Source organism: Aquarana catesbeiana, unplaced genomic scaffold (genome assembly GCF_042186555.1).
Source record: "Aquarana catesbeiana isolate 2022-GZ unplaced genomic scaffold, ASM4218655v1 unanchor233, whole genome shotgun sequence".
Taxonomy (NCBI): Eukaryota; Metazoa; Chordata; class Amphibia; order Anura; family Ranidae; genus Aquarana; species Aquarana catesbeiana.
The window spans coordinates 1,775,999-1,793,218 of NW_027362661.1; the positions used below are offsets into that span (position 1 = coordinate 1,775,999).

Consider the following 17,220-nt stretch of genomic DNA (forward strand, 5'->3'; position numbering starts at 1 on the left):
GAGCAGTATGGGTGGAGGAATGTATTTAGTGTTAATGACCCACCTGTGCTGATCTCTGTAGGAGTGTCCTCCTCTATAAATGTCCGGGTTATTCCATCCTCCTCCATAGACTGCTGATCATCTCTCACATACCTCTCTTCTTCTACTTTCACCTCAAATTCTATATCGATTGGATCTCCACTCTAAACCAAGAAAATTAGAGAGAATATCAATTGTAAAATATGATCTTTATTATTGTGAGATCACATAAAATAATCTACACATTGGTGTTGATTTACTAAAGGCAAATCCACTACGCACTACAAGTGCACTTGGAAGTGCAGTCTGCTGTAGCTCTGAGGGGAAGATCTGTAATGAGGGGAAGCTCTGCTGATTTCTATCATACAATCATGTGCAACCAAAAATTACCAGTTACACTTACCAGTAACGGTGTTTCTAGGAAATCTTCCAGGACTGCACACTTGAGAGATGACTGGTCTCACCTGACAGGAAACACAATCAACAACAGAGTTTAAAAGGCCCCATCCTTCCCTCTGTCCCTCAGTTATGACAAAGTATTAGCCCACACCAGTGCAAGAGGGTACATTCTGTGAGAATTGAACATCACCATCGATTACGGATAGTGAAGTAGGCCTGCCGTCCTGTAAGATTTCCTAGAAACACCGTTACCAGTAAGTGTAACTGGTAATTTTCTCCAGTCATCTTCCAGGACGGCACACCTGAGACGATGGATAAGAAGCTCTGGCCTACCTTAGGGTGGGACCACCGCCTGTAGGACTTTTCTGCCGAACTCCTGAGGTGACAACAGCTCCACCCTGTAGTGCCTCAGAAAGGTGTTTTGGCTTGTCCATGTGGCTGCCTTGCAGATCTGGTCAATTGATGTGCCTGCCCTCTCTCCCCAGGAGGTCGCCAGTGATCTAGTGGAGTGAGCTTCAAGGTGAGCTGGGATTGGCTTACCTGAGTACTTGTAGGCCACCGAGATAGCCTGTTTTATGCACCTTGCTATAGTCGGCTTGGAGGCCTGCAGACCCTTTCTCTGGCCACAGAAGCTAACCAATAGATGGTTGGATCTTCTAAAGCCTTTAACTCTCTCTAGATAGACAAGTAGACATTGTCTGACATCTAGCAAATTAAATTCTTTCTCTCTCTCATTCTTGGGGTTCTCACAAAATGAGGGAAGTACAATCTCCTGTGACCTGTGGAAATTTGAGGTCACTTTAGGCAGTTACGGGGGATCCTGTCTGAGGATTACCCTATGCTCTAGGAGCAACAAAAAAGGCTCTTAAATTGTCAGAGTCTGTAAGTCACCAACCCTCCTGGCTGTCGTAATTGCCAGAAGGAAGGCCATTTTAAGTTAAAGGAATTTAACTGAAATCTGAGCCACCGGCTCAAAAGGCCCTTATAGTTAGGGCATCCTGTACCAGGGACAAGTCTCACGGTGGAAACCTGTTTTGTCTTTCCTGGGGTTACTCTTTCCCTGGCTAGCAAAAATCTTTTAATGAGAGGGTTCAGAGCGAGTCTACTATCCAAAAACATGGATAGGGCCGCGACCTGAACCCTGAGAGTATTGACTGCCAAGTTCTGGTCAACCCCTTCCTGGGGGAAGTCCAGGACTGTCAGTATCGTTTGGAGAGTGCCTTCTCTAGCTTGAGTCCAATGAGAGAAGACCTTCCAAACCTTAGCGTAAATGTGCCTGGTGACTGGCTTCCTACTTAGCAGGAGGGTATCAACCACCTTTTCCCAACACCCCCTCTTCCTGAGTATCGCCCTATTGAGCACCAACCCTTCAGGGAAAGGAACCCTGGGTCGGGATGTAAAACTGGTCCCTGACAGAGGAGACCACGCCTGGACAAGAGATGCAACGGAGGGGCGATCGACCACCTCATTAGGGTGGGGAACCATGCCCTCCTTGGCCACCAGGGTGCGATTAGAATGAGACAACAGTCTGTCTGAGACAACTTTTGTAACACCCAGGGGATGGGTACCAAGAGAGGGAACGCGTATGCCAGGCCAAACCTCCAGCTCTGGGCTAAAGCATCCACCCCTTGGGAGCCCTGTTCCCTGGCGAGAGAGAAGAACTTCCGGACCTTGCTGTTCTTTCTGCAAGCAAACAGATCTATCTCCGGTCTGCCAAAGTGTTCGCTTAACAGCGAAAACACCTCGCAGTTTAGCTCCCACTCTCCCTGATGAATGGGCTGCCTTCTGAGGAAGTCCGCCTGTATATTGAGGGTCCCTCTTATATGGACTTCTGAAATTGAGGGGATTCTCCTCTCTGCCTCCTCCAGGATCTCCTGGGTTAAACTCATTAGCCTCTGGGACCTTGTTCCTCCCTGGCGGTTTAAGTAGGACACTGCAACCGCGTTGTCCAAGAAGACCTGTACTTCTCTCCCCTGGATCTGGTCCCCGAAAACCTCTAAGGCTTTTCCGACCACCAGGAGTTCCCTGAAATTGGAAGAGGCCCTGCTCTGACTTTGTTCCCAAGGACCCTGGGCACAGAGATCTCCTAAGTGAGCTCCCCATCCCCAGGCACTCGCGTCGGTTGTCACACTCAATGGATCTTGTTGGGCCCAGGACCGCCCCCCCCCCCCCCCCCGACAGGTTGCTCAGACTGAGCCACCAGTCCAGAGAGTCTCTTACCTCCCCTGGGATGGAAACCCTTACATCCAGGAATTCCCTTCTCCCGTCCCAGGAGGAGAGAATGAATCCCTGGAGAACCAGAGAATGGAGTTGGGCCCAGGGTACCGCTGGAATGCATGATGTCATTACCCCCATTATTCTCATGATGGACCTCAAAGAGACCCTCCCGGGTTCGTGGAGAGTGGACACTGCCCCCCGCACTGTTATGATATTTTCCTGGGGAAAGAAATTTTTTGAGCTACCGAGTCCACTAGGTACCCTAAGTACACCTTGGACTGCGAAGGATCCAGGGAGGACTTCTCCCAGCTGATCATCCAACCTAGAGATTCTAGGTTGGCCATCACCTTGTCCCGGTCTGACCGGAGCTGTTGAAGGACATAGCATATCATCCAAATAAGGAATCAAGGCTACTCCCTGGAGGTGAAGGAATGAAACCACCTCTGCGATAACCTTGGTAAAGATTCTCAGACTGGCTGCAAGGCCGAAGGGGAGTGCCCTGAATTGCCAATGTTGGGCGCCTTGTCCTGACTGAACTGCGAACTGTAGAAACCTTTGGTGTTTCTGGGCAATGGGGACATGGAGATACGCATCCTTCAGTTCCTGCGTGACCATGAAGATCCCCCTGACCGTGTAGATGCTCTCCATACGTAATTTCTTGTACTGTAAGTACCTGTTCAGTTTCCATAAGTTTATAATCAGTCGAAATTTGCCTGAGGGTTTCAGAACCACAAATATGTGGGAATAAAACCCCCTGCCGACCTGATTTGCTGGAACAGGGATGATGACCTCCTGTTCTGCCAACTCCCGGACACTCTCCAACAGGCCCCTTGCTTTTTGTGGGTCTTTGGGGAGATAAGTAAGCACAAAACTCGGAGGAGGGATGGATAGGTCAGAAATTCCAACCTGTAACCCTCCTTTTTGAGGTTTAAAATGTATGGGCTCTGAGTGATCTTCTCCCATTGCGGGAGAAACCACGAGAGCCTTCCACCAACCTTTAGGCTGGCGTCATTTTGCTTCTTTGTTGGAAGGTCCGGGCCTGGAAAAAAGGATTCCACCCTTTTGTTTGCACTTCCTACCCATCTCCTTCTTACCCTTAAAACGGTCTTTTGAAGGGGGGCCTCAACTTTTTTTTTTAATCTTATTCTTTTTGGGTTTGGTTGGGAACTTTTTGCCCTTCTCTGTTGACCGGGATAGGACCTGATCCAAGCCAGTTCCGAAGAGCAGAGAGCCCTCAAAGGGTATACCGCAAAGATGTGACTTAGAGGTATGATCTCCACCCCACGTTTCTCCCAAAGAGCTCTCCTAGCAGAGTTTGAGAGGACTGCAGATTTTGCGGTTGTTCTTACAGTTTCTACCGCTGCATCTGCAAGATAGGCTACCGCCTTTCTGATCACCTCCAGGGAATCCAATACCTAATTGGATCTGGACCCACGCGAGACATGGTCTACCAACTTACTGACCCATGCGTCCGCATTCCTTGCAACACAAGCGGAAGCCAATGCAGGCCCCATAGCTGTTGCATTGGCATCCCAGGCCCTGTGCAGCAGGGTTTCTGATCTCCTATCCATTTGATCCCGGATGTTGCCGGAATCTTCAAAGGAGAGGTCCGAGTGCTTGGATACCTGAGCTAGGGAAGTATCCAGCCACGGTACCTTAAAGAACCTTTCCTTTTTCTCCTCTCTGAAGGGACATCTACGCTTCCACGTCTTGAGCCCAAGTACCTTTCGCTCAGGTTCCTTCCACTCTCTCAGGATTATGTCCTTGAGAGATTGGTGGACCGGAAGGGACTTAGACTGAGGTCTGCCCAGCCCCCTATACAATCTATCCTGAGCCGAGACCTGCGTGTATGGCTGTTGAATATCCTCAGATGCATAGATTGCTTTGAGGAGGCCCTCCATGTCATTGGCAGAGAAGCGGTGCCTTCCAGGCCTAGCTTCCTCGCTCAGACTTTCCTGGTCCAGATCTTCCCCCTCTTCTGGAGAGCTCTGCTTTGAGGCCTCTGCCTCCTCCTCTGAGTAACAAGGTGCAGGCGCTCCTTGGAACCCCCCTGCGTTACTCGTCGAGGTTCCCTCCTGAGATGGGGAGTCCTCCCTACAGGAAGGGGCCTCCACCTGCCGACTGGCCCCAACTGTAGACTTAAAATGACTGGAGAGTTGCTAGCATCTCGGATTGCAGAGCAAGGCACTCTTACATGGCCTGTACCGTTTCCTTGCCCGCTAATTTATGAATGCACTTAAGGGCTTGGTGTGGTCCTGCGGGAGTTTCTCATTGCAGTATCCACATCGCTTTGACCTAGAGGGGCCCTTGGACTTGAATCTACCGGCAGACCCCTGGGCAGGGCATTCTGTTTCTGTGGAAACACAAAGAATAATTACTCATTAGCTGGCCCCTTTAAGGTGTTCTGCGGGGGTGAGGGAATAGGGCCACCCCTAACCTTACCCCCACAACAGCCAGGTAGACTCACCCCTTGTGGTCTTCTCAAGCACTGTGGCCGCACTCGGCCCAGCCTTCTTCTCCATCCCTCCTAGGCTTTCCGACCGTGCGGGGAAGTATCGCCTTAGGCGGCTTTAGAAGGCACCAGGACCTTGGACCCCCGCTCCACTGCCGCTTTAGGCCTCGTTTATCAGCGCCAATCGCCATCTTGCCGGAGCCTCCGTCCCAGGAGGTGACCTGGCGTAAGTGACGCTGTGTGTGCGCTATGCCCCTCTGCCCGGCATCCGGACCTGCGCAGTAGCGCCAGCAGAAGCCGAACACGCCATGCCAGGGATCCCGCATGCTCAGGAGCTTCTTGCCCCCCGGGCAGAAGGGGTGTGCAGATCTACTCCTCCATCCCATCCACCGCTATTGGGTAGGGTAGAAAGTTGGTTATATGGTCCCTGGAGTTCAGGACACACCTTCACTATGTCCAGGGGCCTCCAGCTCACAGGGGGACTCTTCTGCATCTGCTGCTCCCCCTGGGTACACTTTGGGGATAATATCCCCCCTGGGAAAAATAAAGCCTTACCAGACCCTGCATCCACCACTGGTCTGCCTAGGGTCTGATGCCCAGGGGGGGACCTCAGCCCCAGGCCTCAGTCCAGAGGAAAAAACAAAAAGGTTTTGCTGCATCTCGTGGGAAGCACAATCAAGAACTGAGGGACAGAGGGAAGGGTGGGGCCTTTTAAACTCTGTTATTGATTGTGCTTCCTGTCAGGTGAGACCCGTCATCTCTCAGGTGTGCCGTCCTAGAAGATGACTGGAGAAAATGCTGTTTTTTTATGTTCCCCTCAGATCTACAACGACTGCACTTCCAAGTTCACTTGTAGTGCACAGTGAATTTGCCTTAAGTAAATAAATCCCCTTGCCTACTCGAGTTCATGTTCTAGATGATCCATCCCACCAACCTTGTAACAGTGAGGGATGGTGTGATCTTCCTGTGTGGAATCCCGGGAATACAAAGGATGAGGACATCTGTCTGGTGGGTTCCTGGTATTAGGTGGCTCCATCATATTCTTGTGTCCTTCTGAAAACTCCTCCATCACTCCATACTCCTCATCCTCCTCTTTATACTCTTCTTTAGCATCAATATTATCATCCCCGAGGTTTCCACTCTGAAAGATATAATAAAACATTCATTGTAATAAACATGCTGTGTATGAATCACCAATATGAAACTACCAATAATTGTCAATCATCTACCTGATGATGGTGAGGGATGGTGTGATCTTCCTGTGTGGAATCCCGCGAATACAGAGGATGGGGACATCTCTCTGGTGGGTTTCTGGAGCTGGATGACTCCACCATGGTGTCTTGGGACAGATCTTTGTGTTCTTTTAGATAATCTGACTCCTCTATCACCCCATCCTCATCATCCTCCTCTTTTATCTCTTCTTTAACTTCAACTTTAGAATCTCTCAGGTTTCCACTCTGAATATATAATAAAAACGACATCAATGGTAACAATGTAGATAATGTACAGATCCTAATGATACTATCAGTGATTGTTTCTCATCTACCTGATGATGGTGAGGGATGGTGTGACCTTCCTGTGTGGAATCCCGGGAATACAGAGGACGGGGACATCTCTCTGGTGGGTTCCCATTACTGGATCCATCTGTGGGAAACACACACTGACTGAATACATTGTTTCTATGTGTTTATCAGATGATGGGGGATCTAGGTGGAGCCTCCGTACTGCTCTCTCCTTTACAATAAAGTCTCCTCTTACCCGGTGATGTGAGGGGCGGCTGATTGTCCATCATGACGTCCTTGTAGAGATCCTTGTGTCCTTCTAAATACTCCCACTCCTCCATGGAGAAATAGACAGTGACATCCTGACACCTTATAGGATCCTGACACACACAATGATACAGTCACCATCCAGACACATCCCTTGTCTGTTACTGGATAATGTCCCAGAATTCCCAGCACCACTCACCTCTCCTCCATGATCTCTCTGGTGACTTCTAGAATCTTCTTTGTATTTCTCTATTCTATCAGGGAGGGAGGTGGAGGCAATGTGATGGTCATATGATCTCCAGACTTCACAGGAGGAAAATTCTAGGATATGAACACAAATAGTAAAAACAAATGATATTCCCAGAATCCTCCTCACCTCATCATTCAAGTCTCCATTTTATTAACACCCCACTTCTGACTCATGAACAATTTACCCACACAGGACCCTCACACTACGCAGGTTAAAAGCTTATAGCAGGCATTCTGACATCATTACATACAATGCATGACCAACAGTCCCACTTTGCTAGTGAGGATGCCAAGGGTCCGCCCACATCCTAAGAGCATCAGAAAAAAAGGCAGATGGAGGAACATTGGGAGGAGGAGCTGTGAGGTCAGTGTGACATCATAGGATGTGCTGATTTTGGATGGAGAGATTTGAGGGGTCCTCTATATGAGGCTCCAATGCAAACCAAATCATTGTTTCTGGGTGTGTCCTACCTCTCCTAAACTGAAGAGTGAACTTTGACCTTTACCATACAGAAATCTGTCAGGAATCTGTGAAAGTAAGCTCTCATGTGATCAGGTGACGTGCGGAGGAACAGAGTGCAAATAGCAGACAATTTTCTCCAGAGCTCCTAATGGTGAGGATGGATTTTGCTGAGTGCTGGTGCCAAGTTTCCTCCCCCAGGATCACTACAGGTGTGGAGAAAAGCTGTGTAAGAGGATATGGAGGAGAGATGAGGAGGAGATCCAGGAATCAGGATAAAGGTCAGGACAAGCAACAGACGAGCGCATCCAAGAGATGAAGCCGGGGTCACTACACAGAAAATCAATCCAAGGAAACAACAGGCAGGACGAGGAATAGCAAGAAGGAGCTCAGAGACAAATGAGAATATTGCTCAGCCAATGGGAGATTATCTCAGCATGACTTACATAATGAAGGAGATGAGGGGGAGGGGAGGAAGTCACTTATGGTGACCATAGAGACATGGAAATTCAGCTGGTTCAGCAGGGATCGGTCACATTTCCATCCATGTGTGGTCACTGCCGGATAAAAGTCACTCCATCAGCGGCTGATCCCCCCTGAAGGGTTAATCTACATATTACCTCCTCTGCTGCCACATCTTGCAACGTGTCTTCTCTCTACGTCTTATCAAATGGTAGCAGCTAGTTCCCATCCTGCAGATTCACCTAGTGATGTAACAGGAAACATGTGACCAGGAACATGTGACCTGTATACTTCTTTCTGTATATCTCCCTGTATACTCCTCTCTGTATATCTCCCTGTATACTCTTCTCTGTATATCTCCCTGTATACCTCTCTCTGTATATCTCCCTGTATACTCCTCTCTGTATATCTCCCTGTATACCCCTCTCTGTATATCTCCCTGGATACCCCTCTCTCTCTGTATATCTCCCTGGATACCCCTCTCTCTCTGTATATCTCCCTGTATACCCCTCTCTCTCTGTATATCTCCCTGTATAACCCTCTCTCTCTATATATCTCCCTGTATATATCCCTGTATACCCCTCTCTCTGTATATCTCCCTGTATACACTCTCTCTCTCTCTCTCTCTCTCTCCTTCTCTCTCTCTCTCCTTCTCTCTCTCTCTCTCTCTCCCTCCTTCTCTCTCTCCTCCCCCCTCCCCCTCCTTCCCCCTCTCCTCCCCCCTCCCCCTCCCCCTCCTTCCCCCTCTCTCCTCTCTCTGCTTCCCCTCTCTCCTCCCTCTCTCTCTCCTCCCTCCCCCCTTTCTCCTCTCTCCCCCCCCTTTCTCCTCTCTCCCCCCCCTTTCTCCTCTCTCTCCCCCCCCTTTCTCCTCTCTCTCCCCCCCCTTTCTCCTCTCTCTCCCCCCCTTTCTCCTCTCTCTCCCCCCCCTTTCTCCTCCCTCTCCCCCCCCTTTCTCCTTTCTCTCTCCTTCTCCTCCTCTCTCTCCTTCTCCTCCTCTCTCTCTCTCTCTCTCTCTCTCCTCCTCTCTCTCTCTCCCCCTCTCTCTCCTTCTCCTCCTCCTCCTCTCTCTCTCTCTCCCTCTCTCTCTCCTCCTCCTCCTCCTCTCTCTCTCTCTCCCTCTCTCTCTCCTCCTATCTCTCTCTCCCCCCCCTCTCTCTCCCTCTCTCTCCTTCTCCGCCTCTCTCCTTCTCCTCCTCTCTCTCTCTCTCTCTCCCTCTCTCTCCTTCTCCTCTCTCTCCTTCTCCTCCCCTCTCTCTCTCTCTCCTTCCCCTCCTCTCTCCCTCCCTCTCTCTCTCCTTCTCCTCTCTCTCTCCTTCTCCCCCCCTCTCTCTCTCTCTCTCTCTCCTTCCCCTCCTCTCTCCCTCCCTCTCTCTCTCCTTCTCCTCTCTCCCTCTCTCTCTCTCCCCCCCCTCTCTCCCTCTCTCTCTCTCCTTCTCCCCCCCCCCCCTCTCTCTCTCTCTCTCCCCCTCTCTCTCCTTCTCCTCCTCCTCTCTCTCCTTCTCCTCCTCTCTCTCTCCTTCTCCTCCTCTCTCTCTCCCCCTCCTCCTCTCTCTCTCCCCTCCTCCTCTCTCTCTCCCCCTCCTCCTCTCTCTCTCCCCCTCTATCTCCCTCTCTCTCCTTCTCCTCCTCCTCCTCTCTCTCCTTCTCCTCCTCTCTCTCCTCCCCCCTTTCTCCCCTCTCTTTCTCCCCTCCCCCTCTCTCCTTCCCTCCTCCCTCTCTCTCTCATCCCCCCCATGTCATGCTGGGAGATTATCATTATTTCATAATGAAGGAGATGAGGGGGAGGGGAGGAAGTCATATAAGGTGACCATAGATACATGGAAATTCAGCTGGTTCAGCAGGGATCGGTCACATTTCCATCCATGTGTGGTCACTGCCGGATAAAAGTCACTCGATCAGCGGCTGATCCCCCCTAAAGAGTTAATCTACATATTACCTCCTCTGCTGCCACATCCTGCAACGTGTCTTCTCTCTATGTCTTACCAAATGGTAGCAGCTAGTTCCCATCCTGCAGATTCACCTAGTGCTAGTGATGTAACAGGAAACATGTGACCAGGAACATGTGACCTGTATACTTCTTTCTGTATATCTCCCTGTATACTCCTCTCTGTATATCTCCCTGTATACTCTTTTCTGTATATCTCCCTGTATACCTCTCTCTGTATATCTCCCTGTATACTCCTCTCTGTATATCTCCCTGTATACCCCTCTCTGTATATCTCCCTGGATACCCCTCTCTCTCTGTATATCTCCCTGGATACCCCTCTCTCTCTGTATATCTCCCTGTATACCCCTCTCTCTCTGTATATCTCCCTGTATACCCCTCTCTGTATATATCCCTTTATACCCCTCTCTGTATATATCCCTGTATACCCCTCTCTCTGTATATATCCCTGTATACCCCTCTCTCTGTATATCTCCCTGTATACACTCTCTCTCTCTCTCTCTCCCTCCTTCTCTCTCTCCTCCCCCTCCCCCTCCTTCCCCCTCTCTCCTCTCTCTGCTTCCCCTCTCTCCTCCCTCTCTCTCTCCTCCCTCCCCCCTTTCTCCTCTCCCCCCCCCCCTTTCTCCTCCCTCCCCCCCCCTTTCTCCTCCCTCCCCCCCCTTTCTCCTTTCTCTCTCCTTCTCCTCCTCTCTCTCTCTCTCTCTCTCTATCCTTCTCCTCCTCTCTCTCTCTCCCCCTCTCTCTCCTTCTCCTCCTCCTCTCTCTCTCTCTCCTCTCCTCCTCCTCTCTCTCTCTCTCCCTCTCTCTCCTCCTCTCTCTCTCTCTCCTCTCTCTCTCTCTCCTCCTATCTCTCTCCCCCCCCTCTCTCTCCTTCTCCGCCTCTCTCCTTCTCCTCCTCTCTCTCTCTCCTTCTCCTCCTCTCTCTCTCTCCTTCTCCTCCTCCTCTCTCTCCCTCTCCTTCCCCTCCTCTCTCCCTCCCTCTCCTTCCCCTCCTCTCTCCCTCCCTCTCCTTCCCCTCCTCTCTCCCTCCCTCTCTCCTTTTCCTCTCTCTCTCTCTCTCCTTCTCCCCCCCTCTCTCTCCTTCTCCTCCTCCTCTCTCTCTCCTCCTCTCTCTCTCCTTCTCCTCCTCTCTCTCTCCTTCTCCTCTCTCTCTCTCCTTCTCCTCCTCCTCTCTCTCTCCCCCTCTATCTCCCTTTCTCTCCTTCTCCTCCTCCCTCTCCTTCTCCTCTCTCTCTCCTTCTCCTCCTCTCTCTCCTCCCCTCCCCCTCTCTCCTTCCCTCCTCCCTCTCTCTCTCATCCCCCCCCATGTCATGCTGGGAGATTATCATTATTTCATAATGAAGGAGATGAGGGGGAGGGGAGGAAGTCATATAAGGTGACCATAGATACATGGAAATTCAGCTGGTTCAGCAGGGATCGGTCACATTTCCATCCATGTGTGGTCACTGCCGGATAAAAGTCACTCGATCAGCGGCTGATCCCCCCTAAAGAGTTAATCTACATATTACCTCCTCTGCTGCCACATCTTGCAACGTGTCTTCTCTCTATGTCTTACCAAATGGTAGCAGCTAGTTCCCATCCTGCAGATTCACCTAGTGATGTAACAGGAAACATGTGACCAGGAACATGTGACCTGTATACTCCTTTCTGTATATCTCCCTGTATACTCCTCTCTGTATATCTCCCTGTATACCCTTCTCTGTATATCTCCCTGTATACCGCTCTCTGTATATCTCCCTGTATACCCCCCTCTGTATATCTCCCTGTATACCCTTCTCTGTATATCTCCCTGTATACCGCTCTCTGTATATCTCCCTGTATACCCCCCTCTGTATATCTCCCTGTATACCCTTCTCTGTATATCTCCCTGCATACCCTTCTCTGTATATCTCCCTGTATACCGCTCTCTGTATATCTCCCTGTATACCCCCCTCTGTATATCTCCCTGTATACCCTTCTCTGTATATCTCCCTGTATACCCTTCTCTGTATATCTCCCTGAATACCTCTCTCTGTATACTCCTCTCTGTATACTCCTCTCTGTAGATCTCCCTGTATACCCCTCTCTGTATATCTCCCTGTATACCCTTCTCTGTATATCTCCCTGTATACCTCTCTCTGTATACTCCTCTCTGTATACTCCTCTCTGTATATCTCCCTGTATACCCCTCTCTGTATATCTCCCTGTATACCCCTCTCTGTATATCTCCCTGTATACCCTTCTCTGTATATCTCCCTGTATACCCTTCTCTGTATACCCCTCTCTGTATATCTCCCTGGCTACCCCTCTGTATATCTCCCTGTATACTTCTCTCTGTATATCTCCCTGGATACCCCTCTCTCTCTATATATCTCCCTGTATACCCCTCTCTCTGTATATATCCCTGTATACCCCTCTCTCTGTATATCTCCCTGTATACCCCTCTCTCTGTATATCTCCCTGTATACCCCTCTCTCTGTATATATCCCTGTATACCCCTCTCTCTGTATATCTCCCTGTATACCTCTCCACCTCTCTGTATATCTCCCGGTATACTCTCTCTCTCTCTCTCTCCCTCCTCTTCTCCCCTCTCTCTCTCCCCCTCCCTCTCCTTTCCTCCCTCTCTCTTTCTCCTCCCTCTCTCTCTCCCCCTCTCTCCTCCCCCCTTTCTCCTCCCTCCCTCTCTCCTCCCCCTTTCTCTTCTCTCTCCCCCTCCTTCCCCCTCCCTCTCCTTCCCCCTCTCCTTTCCCCCTCTCTCTCCTCTCTCTGCTTCCCCCTCTCTCCTCCCTCTCCTCCCCCCTTTCTCCTGCATCTCTCACTCTCCTCCCTCTCTCTCTCTCCCTCCTCCTCTCTCTCTCTCTCCTCCCCTCTCTCTCCCCCCTCCCCCTCCTTCCCCCCCTCTCTCTCTCCGCTTCCCCCTCTCTCCTCCCTCTCTCTTTCTCCTCCCTCTCTCTCCTCCCTCTCTCTTTCCCCCCCCTTTCTCCTCCCTCCCTCTCTCTCTCTCCTCCCCCTTTCTCTTCTCTCTCTCTCCTCCCTTTTCTCTTCTCTCTCCCCCCTCCCCCTCCTTCCCCCCTACCCCTCCCTCTCCTTTCCCCCTCTCTCTCCTCTCCACTCTCTGCTTCCCCCTCTCTCCTCCCCTCTTTCCCCTGCATCTCTCACTCTCCTCCCTCTCTCTCTCTCTCCCTCCTGCTCTCTCTCTCTCCTTCCCCCCCTCTCTCCCCCTCCCTCTTCTTCCCCCCTCTCTCCCTTTCTCCTCCCTCTCTCCCCCTCTCTCTTCCCCCCTTTTCTCCTCCCTCTCTCTCCTCCCTCTCTCTCTCCTCCCCCTTTCTCCTCCCTCTCTCTCCTTCCTCCCCCTCTCTCTCTCCTCCCCCCTCTCTCCTTCCCCTCTTTTTCTCTCTCTCCTTGCCATCCTTTCTCTCTCCTTCCCCCCTCTCTCTCCTTCTCCTCTCTCTCCCTCTCCTCCTCTCTCTCTCCTTCTCCTCTCTCTCCCTCTCCTCCTCTCTCTCTCCTTCTTTCTCTCTCTCTCCCTCTCTCTCCTTCTCATCCTCTCTCTCTCCTTCTCCTCTCTCTCCCTCCCTCTCTCTCTCTCCTTCTCCTCCTCTCTCTCTCTCCCTCTCTCCTTCTCCTCTCTCTCTCTTTCTCCTCCTCTCTCTCTCTCTCTCTCTCTCTCTGTCTCCTTCTCCTCTCTCTCTCCTTCTCCTCTCTCCCCCTCTCTCTCCATCCCTCTCCTTCTCCTCCTCTCTCCCTCTCTCTCCTTCTCCTCATTTCTCTCTCTCTTTCCCTCTCTCTCTACTCCTTCCCCTCCTCTCTCTCTCTCCTTGCCATCCTTTCTCTCTCCCTCTCTCTCCTTCTCCTCTCTCTCTCTCTCCCTCTCTCTCCTTCTCATCCTCTCTCTCTCTCTGTCTCTTTCTCCTTCTCTCTCTCTCTCTCCATCTCTCCCTCACTACCTCTCTCTACTTCTCCTCCTCTCTCTCTCTTTCCCTCTCTCTCTACTCCTTCCCCTCCTCTCTCTCTCTTCCTCTCTCCTTCTCCTCTCTCTCTCCTTCTCCTCTCTCTCTCCTCTCTCTCTCTCCCTGCTTCTCCTTCTCTCTCTCTCCCTCCTTCTCGTCTCTCTCTCTCCTTCCTTCCCCTCTCTTTCTCCCCTCCCCCCTCTCTCTCTCTCCTTCCCCCCTCTCTCTCACCTCTCTGTCTCCTTCCCTCCTCTCTGTCTCCTTCCCTCCTCTCTGTCTCCTTCCCTCCTCTCTCTCTCCTTCCCTCCTCTCTCTCTCCTTCCCCCTCTCTCTCCTTCCCCCTCTCTCTCCTTCCCCCTCTCTCTCCTTCCCCCTCTCTCTCCTTCCCCCTCTCTCTCTCCTTCCCTCCTCCCTCTCTCTCTCCTTCCCCCTCTCTCTCCTTCCCTCCTCTCTCTCTCTCCTTCCCCCCTCTCTCTCTCCTCTCTCTCTCCTTCCCTCCTCTCTCTCTCCTTCCCCCTCTCTCTCTCCTTCCCTCCTCTCTCTCTCCTCCCCCCCCTCTCTCTCCTCTCTCTCTCCTTCCCCCTCTCTCTCCTTCCCTCCTCTCTCTCTCCTTCCCTCCTTTCTCTCTCCTTCCGTCCTCTCTCTCTCCTTCCCTCCCCTCTCTCTCCTTCCCCCTCTCTCTCTCCTTCCCCTTCTCTCTCTCCTTCCCTCCTCCCTCTCTCTCTCCTTCCCCCTCTCTCTCCTTCCCTCCTCTCTCTCTCCTTCCCCCCCCTCTCTCTCTCCTCTCTCTCTCCTTCCCTCCTCTCTTTCCTTCCCTCCTCCCTCTCTCTCTCCTTCCCCCTCTCTCTCCTTCCCTCCTCTCTCTCTCCCCCCCCCTCCCCTCTCTCTCTCCTTCCCTCCTCTCTCTCTCCTTCCCTCCTCTCTTTCCTTCCCTCCTCTCTCTCTCCTTCCCTCCTCCCTCTCTCTCTCATTCCCCCCATGTCATGCTGGGAGATTATCTCAGCATGACTTACATAATGAAGGAGATGAGGGGGAGGGGAGGAAGTCACTTATGGTGACCATAGAGACATGGAAATTCAGCTGGTTCAGCAGGGATCGGTCACATTTCCATCCATGTGTGGTCACTGCCGGATAAAAGTCACTCGATCAGCGGCTGATCCCCCCTGAAGGGTTAATCTACATATTACCTCCTCTGCTGCCACATCTTGCAACGTGTCTTCTCTCTACGTCTTATCAAATGGTAGCAGCTAGTTCCCATCCTGCAGATTCACCTAGTGATGTAACAGGAAACATGTGACCAGGAAGCAGGAAATCGAAGGCGGGAAAGTGAATTGAACAGAAGTGAATAGGAGGCTGCAAGCAGAGCAGAGAACACGTTTTCACCCTGAAGGTCCCTCCCTCTCTCTGTCCATCCATCTTATTTTATATTATATCTTCTCTGTTCTCCCTGTATACTCCTCTCTGTATACTCCTCCCTGTATACTCCTCTCTGTATATCTCCCTGTATACTTCTCTCTGTATATCTCCCTGTATACTCATCTCTGTATACTCCTCCCTGTATACTCCTCTCTGTATATCTCCCTGTATACACTTCTCTGTATATCTCCCTGTATACTCCCCTCTGTATATCTCCCTTAGGGATGAGCTTCGAGTTCGAGTCAAACTCATGTTCGACTCGAACATTGGCTGTTCGCAAGTTCGCCGAACAGCGAACAATTTGGGGTGTTCGCGGCAAATTTGAATGCTGCGGAACACCCTTTAAAAGTCTATGGGAGAAATCAAAAGTGCTAATATGCTTATATGCAAGTTATTGTCATAAAAAGTGTTTGGGGACCCGGGTCCTGCCCCAGGGGACATGGATCAATGCAAAAAAAAGTTTTAAAAACGGCCGTTTTTTCAGGAGCAGTGATTTTAATAATGCTTAAAGTCAAACAATAAAAGTGTAATATCACTTTAAATTTCGTACCTGGGGGGTGTCTATAGTATGCCTGTAAAGGGGCGCATGTTTCCCGTGTTTAGAACAGTCTGACAGCAAGATAACATTTCGAAGGAAAAAAGCCATTTAAAACTACTCGCGGCTATTAATGCATTGCCGGTCCGACAATACACATAGAAGTTCATTGATAAAAACGGCATGGGAATTCCCCACAGGGGAACCCCGAACCAAAATTTAAAAAAAAAATGACGTGGGGGTCCCCCTAAATTCCATACCAGGCCCTTCAGGTCTGGTATGGATATTAAGGGGAACCCCTGCCAAAATTTAAAAAAAAATGACGTGGGGGTCCCCCTAAATTCCATACCAGACCCTACAGGTCTGGTATGGATTTTAAGGGGAACCCCGCGCCAAAAAAACGGCGTGGGGTCCCCCCAAAAATCCATACCAGACCCTTATCCGAGCACGCAACCTGGCAGGCCGCAGGAAAAGAGGGGGGACGAGAGAGCGCCCCCCCTCTTGAACCGTACCAGGCCACATGCCCTCAACATTGGGAGGGTGCTTTGGGGTAGCCCCCCCAAAACACCTTGTCCCCATGTTGATGAGGACAAGGGCCTCATCCCCACAACCCTGGCCGGTGGTTGTGGGGGTCTGCGGGCGGGGGGCTTATCAGAATCTGGAAGCCCCCTTTAACAAGGGGACCCCCAGATCCCCCCCCTGTGTGAAATCGTAAGGAGGTACAAAAGTACCCCTACCATTTCACTAAAAAACTGTCAAAAATGTTAAAAATGACAAGAGACAGTTTTTGACAATTCCTTTATTTAAATGCTTCTTCTTTCTTCTATCTTCCTTCTTCTTCTGGTTCTTCTGGCTCTTCTGGTTCTTCCTCCGATGTTCTCGTCCAGCATCTCCTCCGCGGCGTCTTCTATCTTCTTCTCCTCGGGCCGCTCCGCACCCATGGCATGGGGGGAGGCTCCCGCTCTTCTCTTCATCTTCTTCTTTTCTTCTCTTCTTCATTTTCTTCTCCGGGCCGCTCCGCACCCATGCTGGCATGGAGAGAGGCTCCTGCTGTGTGACGGCGTCTCCTCGTCTGCCGGTTCTTAAATAACGGGGGGGCGGGGCCACCCGGTGACCCCGCCCCCTCTGACGCACGGGACATGACGGGACTTCCCTGTGGCATTCCCCGTGACGTATATCTCCCTGTATACTCCTCTCTGTATATCTCTCTGTATACCCTTCTCTGTATATCTCCCTGTATACTCCTCTCTGTATATATCCCTTCCCCTCCTCTCCCCCCCTCTCTCTCCTCCCCCCTCTCTATCTCCTCCCCCTCTCTCTCTCCTTCCCCCTCTCTCTCTCCTTCCCCCTCTCTCTCTCCTTCCCCCCC

At 51.2% G+C, this 17,220-nt stretch overlaps 1 protein-coding gene across 14 annotated transcripts in view; it reads right to left on the bottom strand.

The window, feature by feature from the left end:
• LOC141121836 (uncharacterized) overlaps positions 1-17,220 on the bottom strand; it is a 963,509-nt gene that overhangs the window by 534,472 nt on the left and 411,817 nt on the right. For 7 of the 14 annotated variants that reach the window (XM_073611559.1, XM_073611558.1, XM_073611554.1 and 4 more), the window contains one exon: positions 44-182. In XM_073611559.1, coding sequence (XP_073467660.1) covers positions 44-182 — 139 coding nt within the window. Of the gene's footprint in view, positions 1-43; positions 183-421; positions 471-6,020; positions 6,228-6,632; positions 6,731-17,220 lie in introns of those variants that run through there. The other 7 variants (XM_073611553.1, XM_073611560.1, XM_073611561.1 and 4 more) reach the window with 4 other exon arrangements.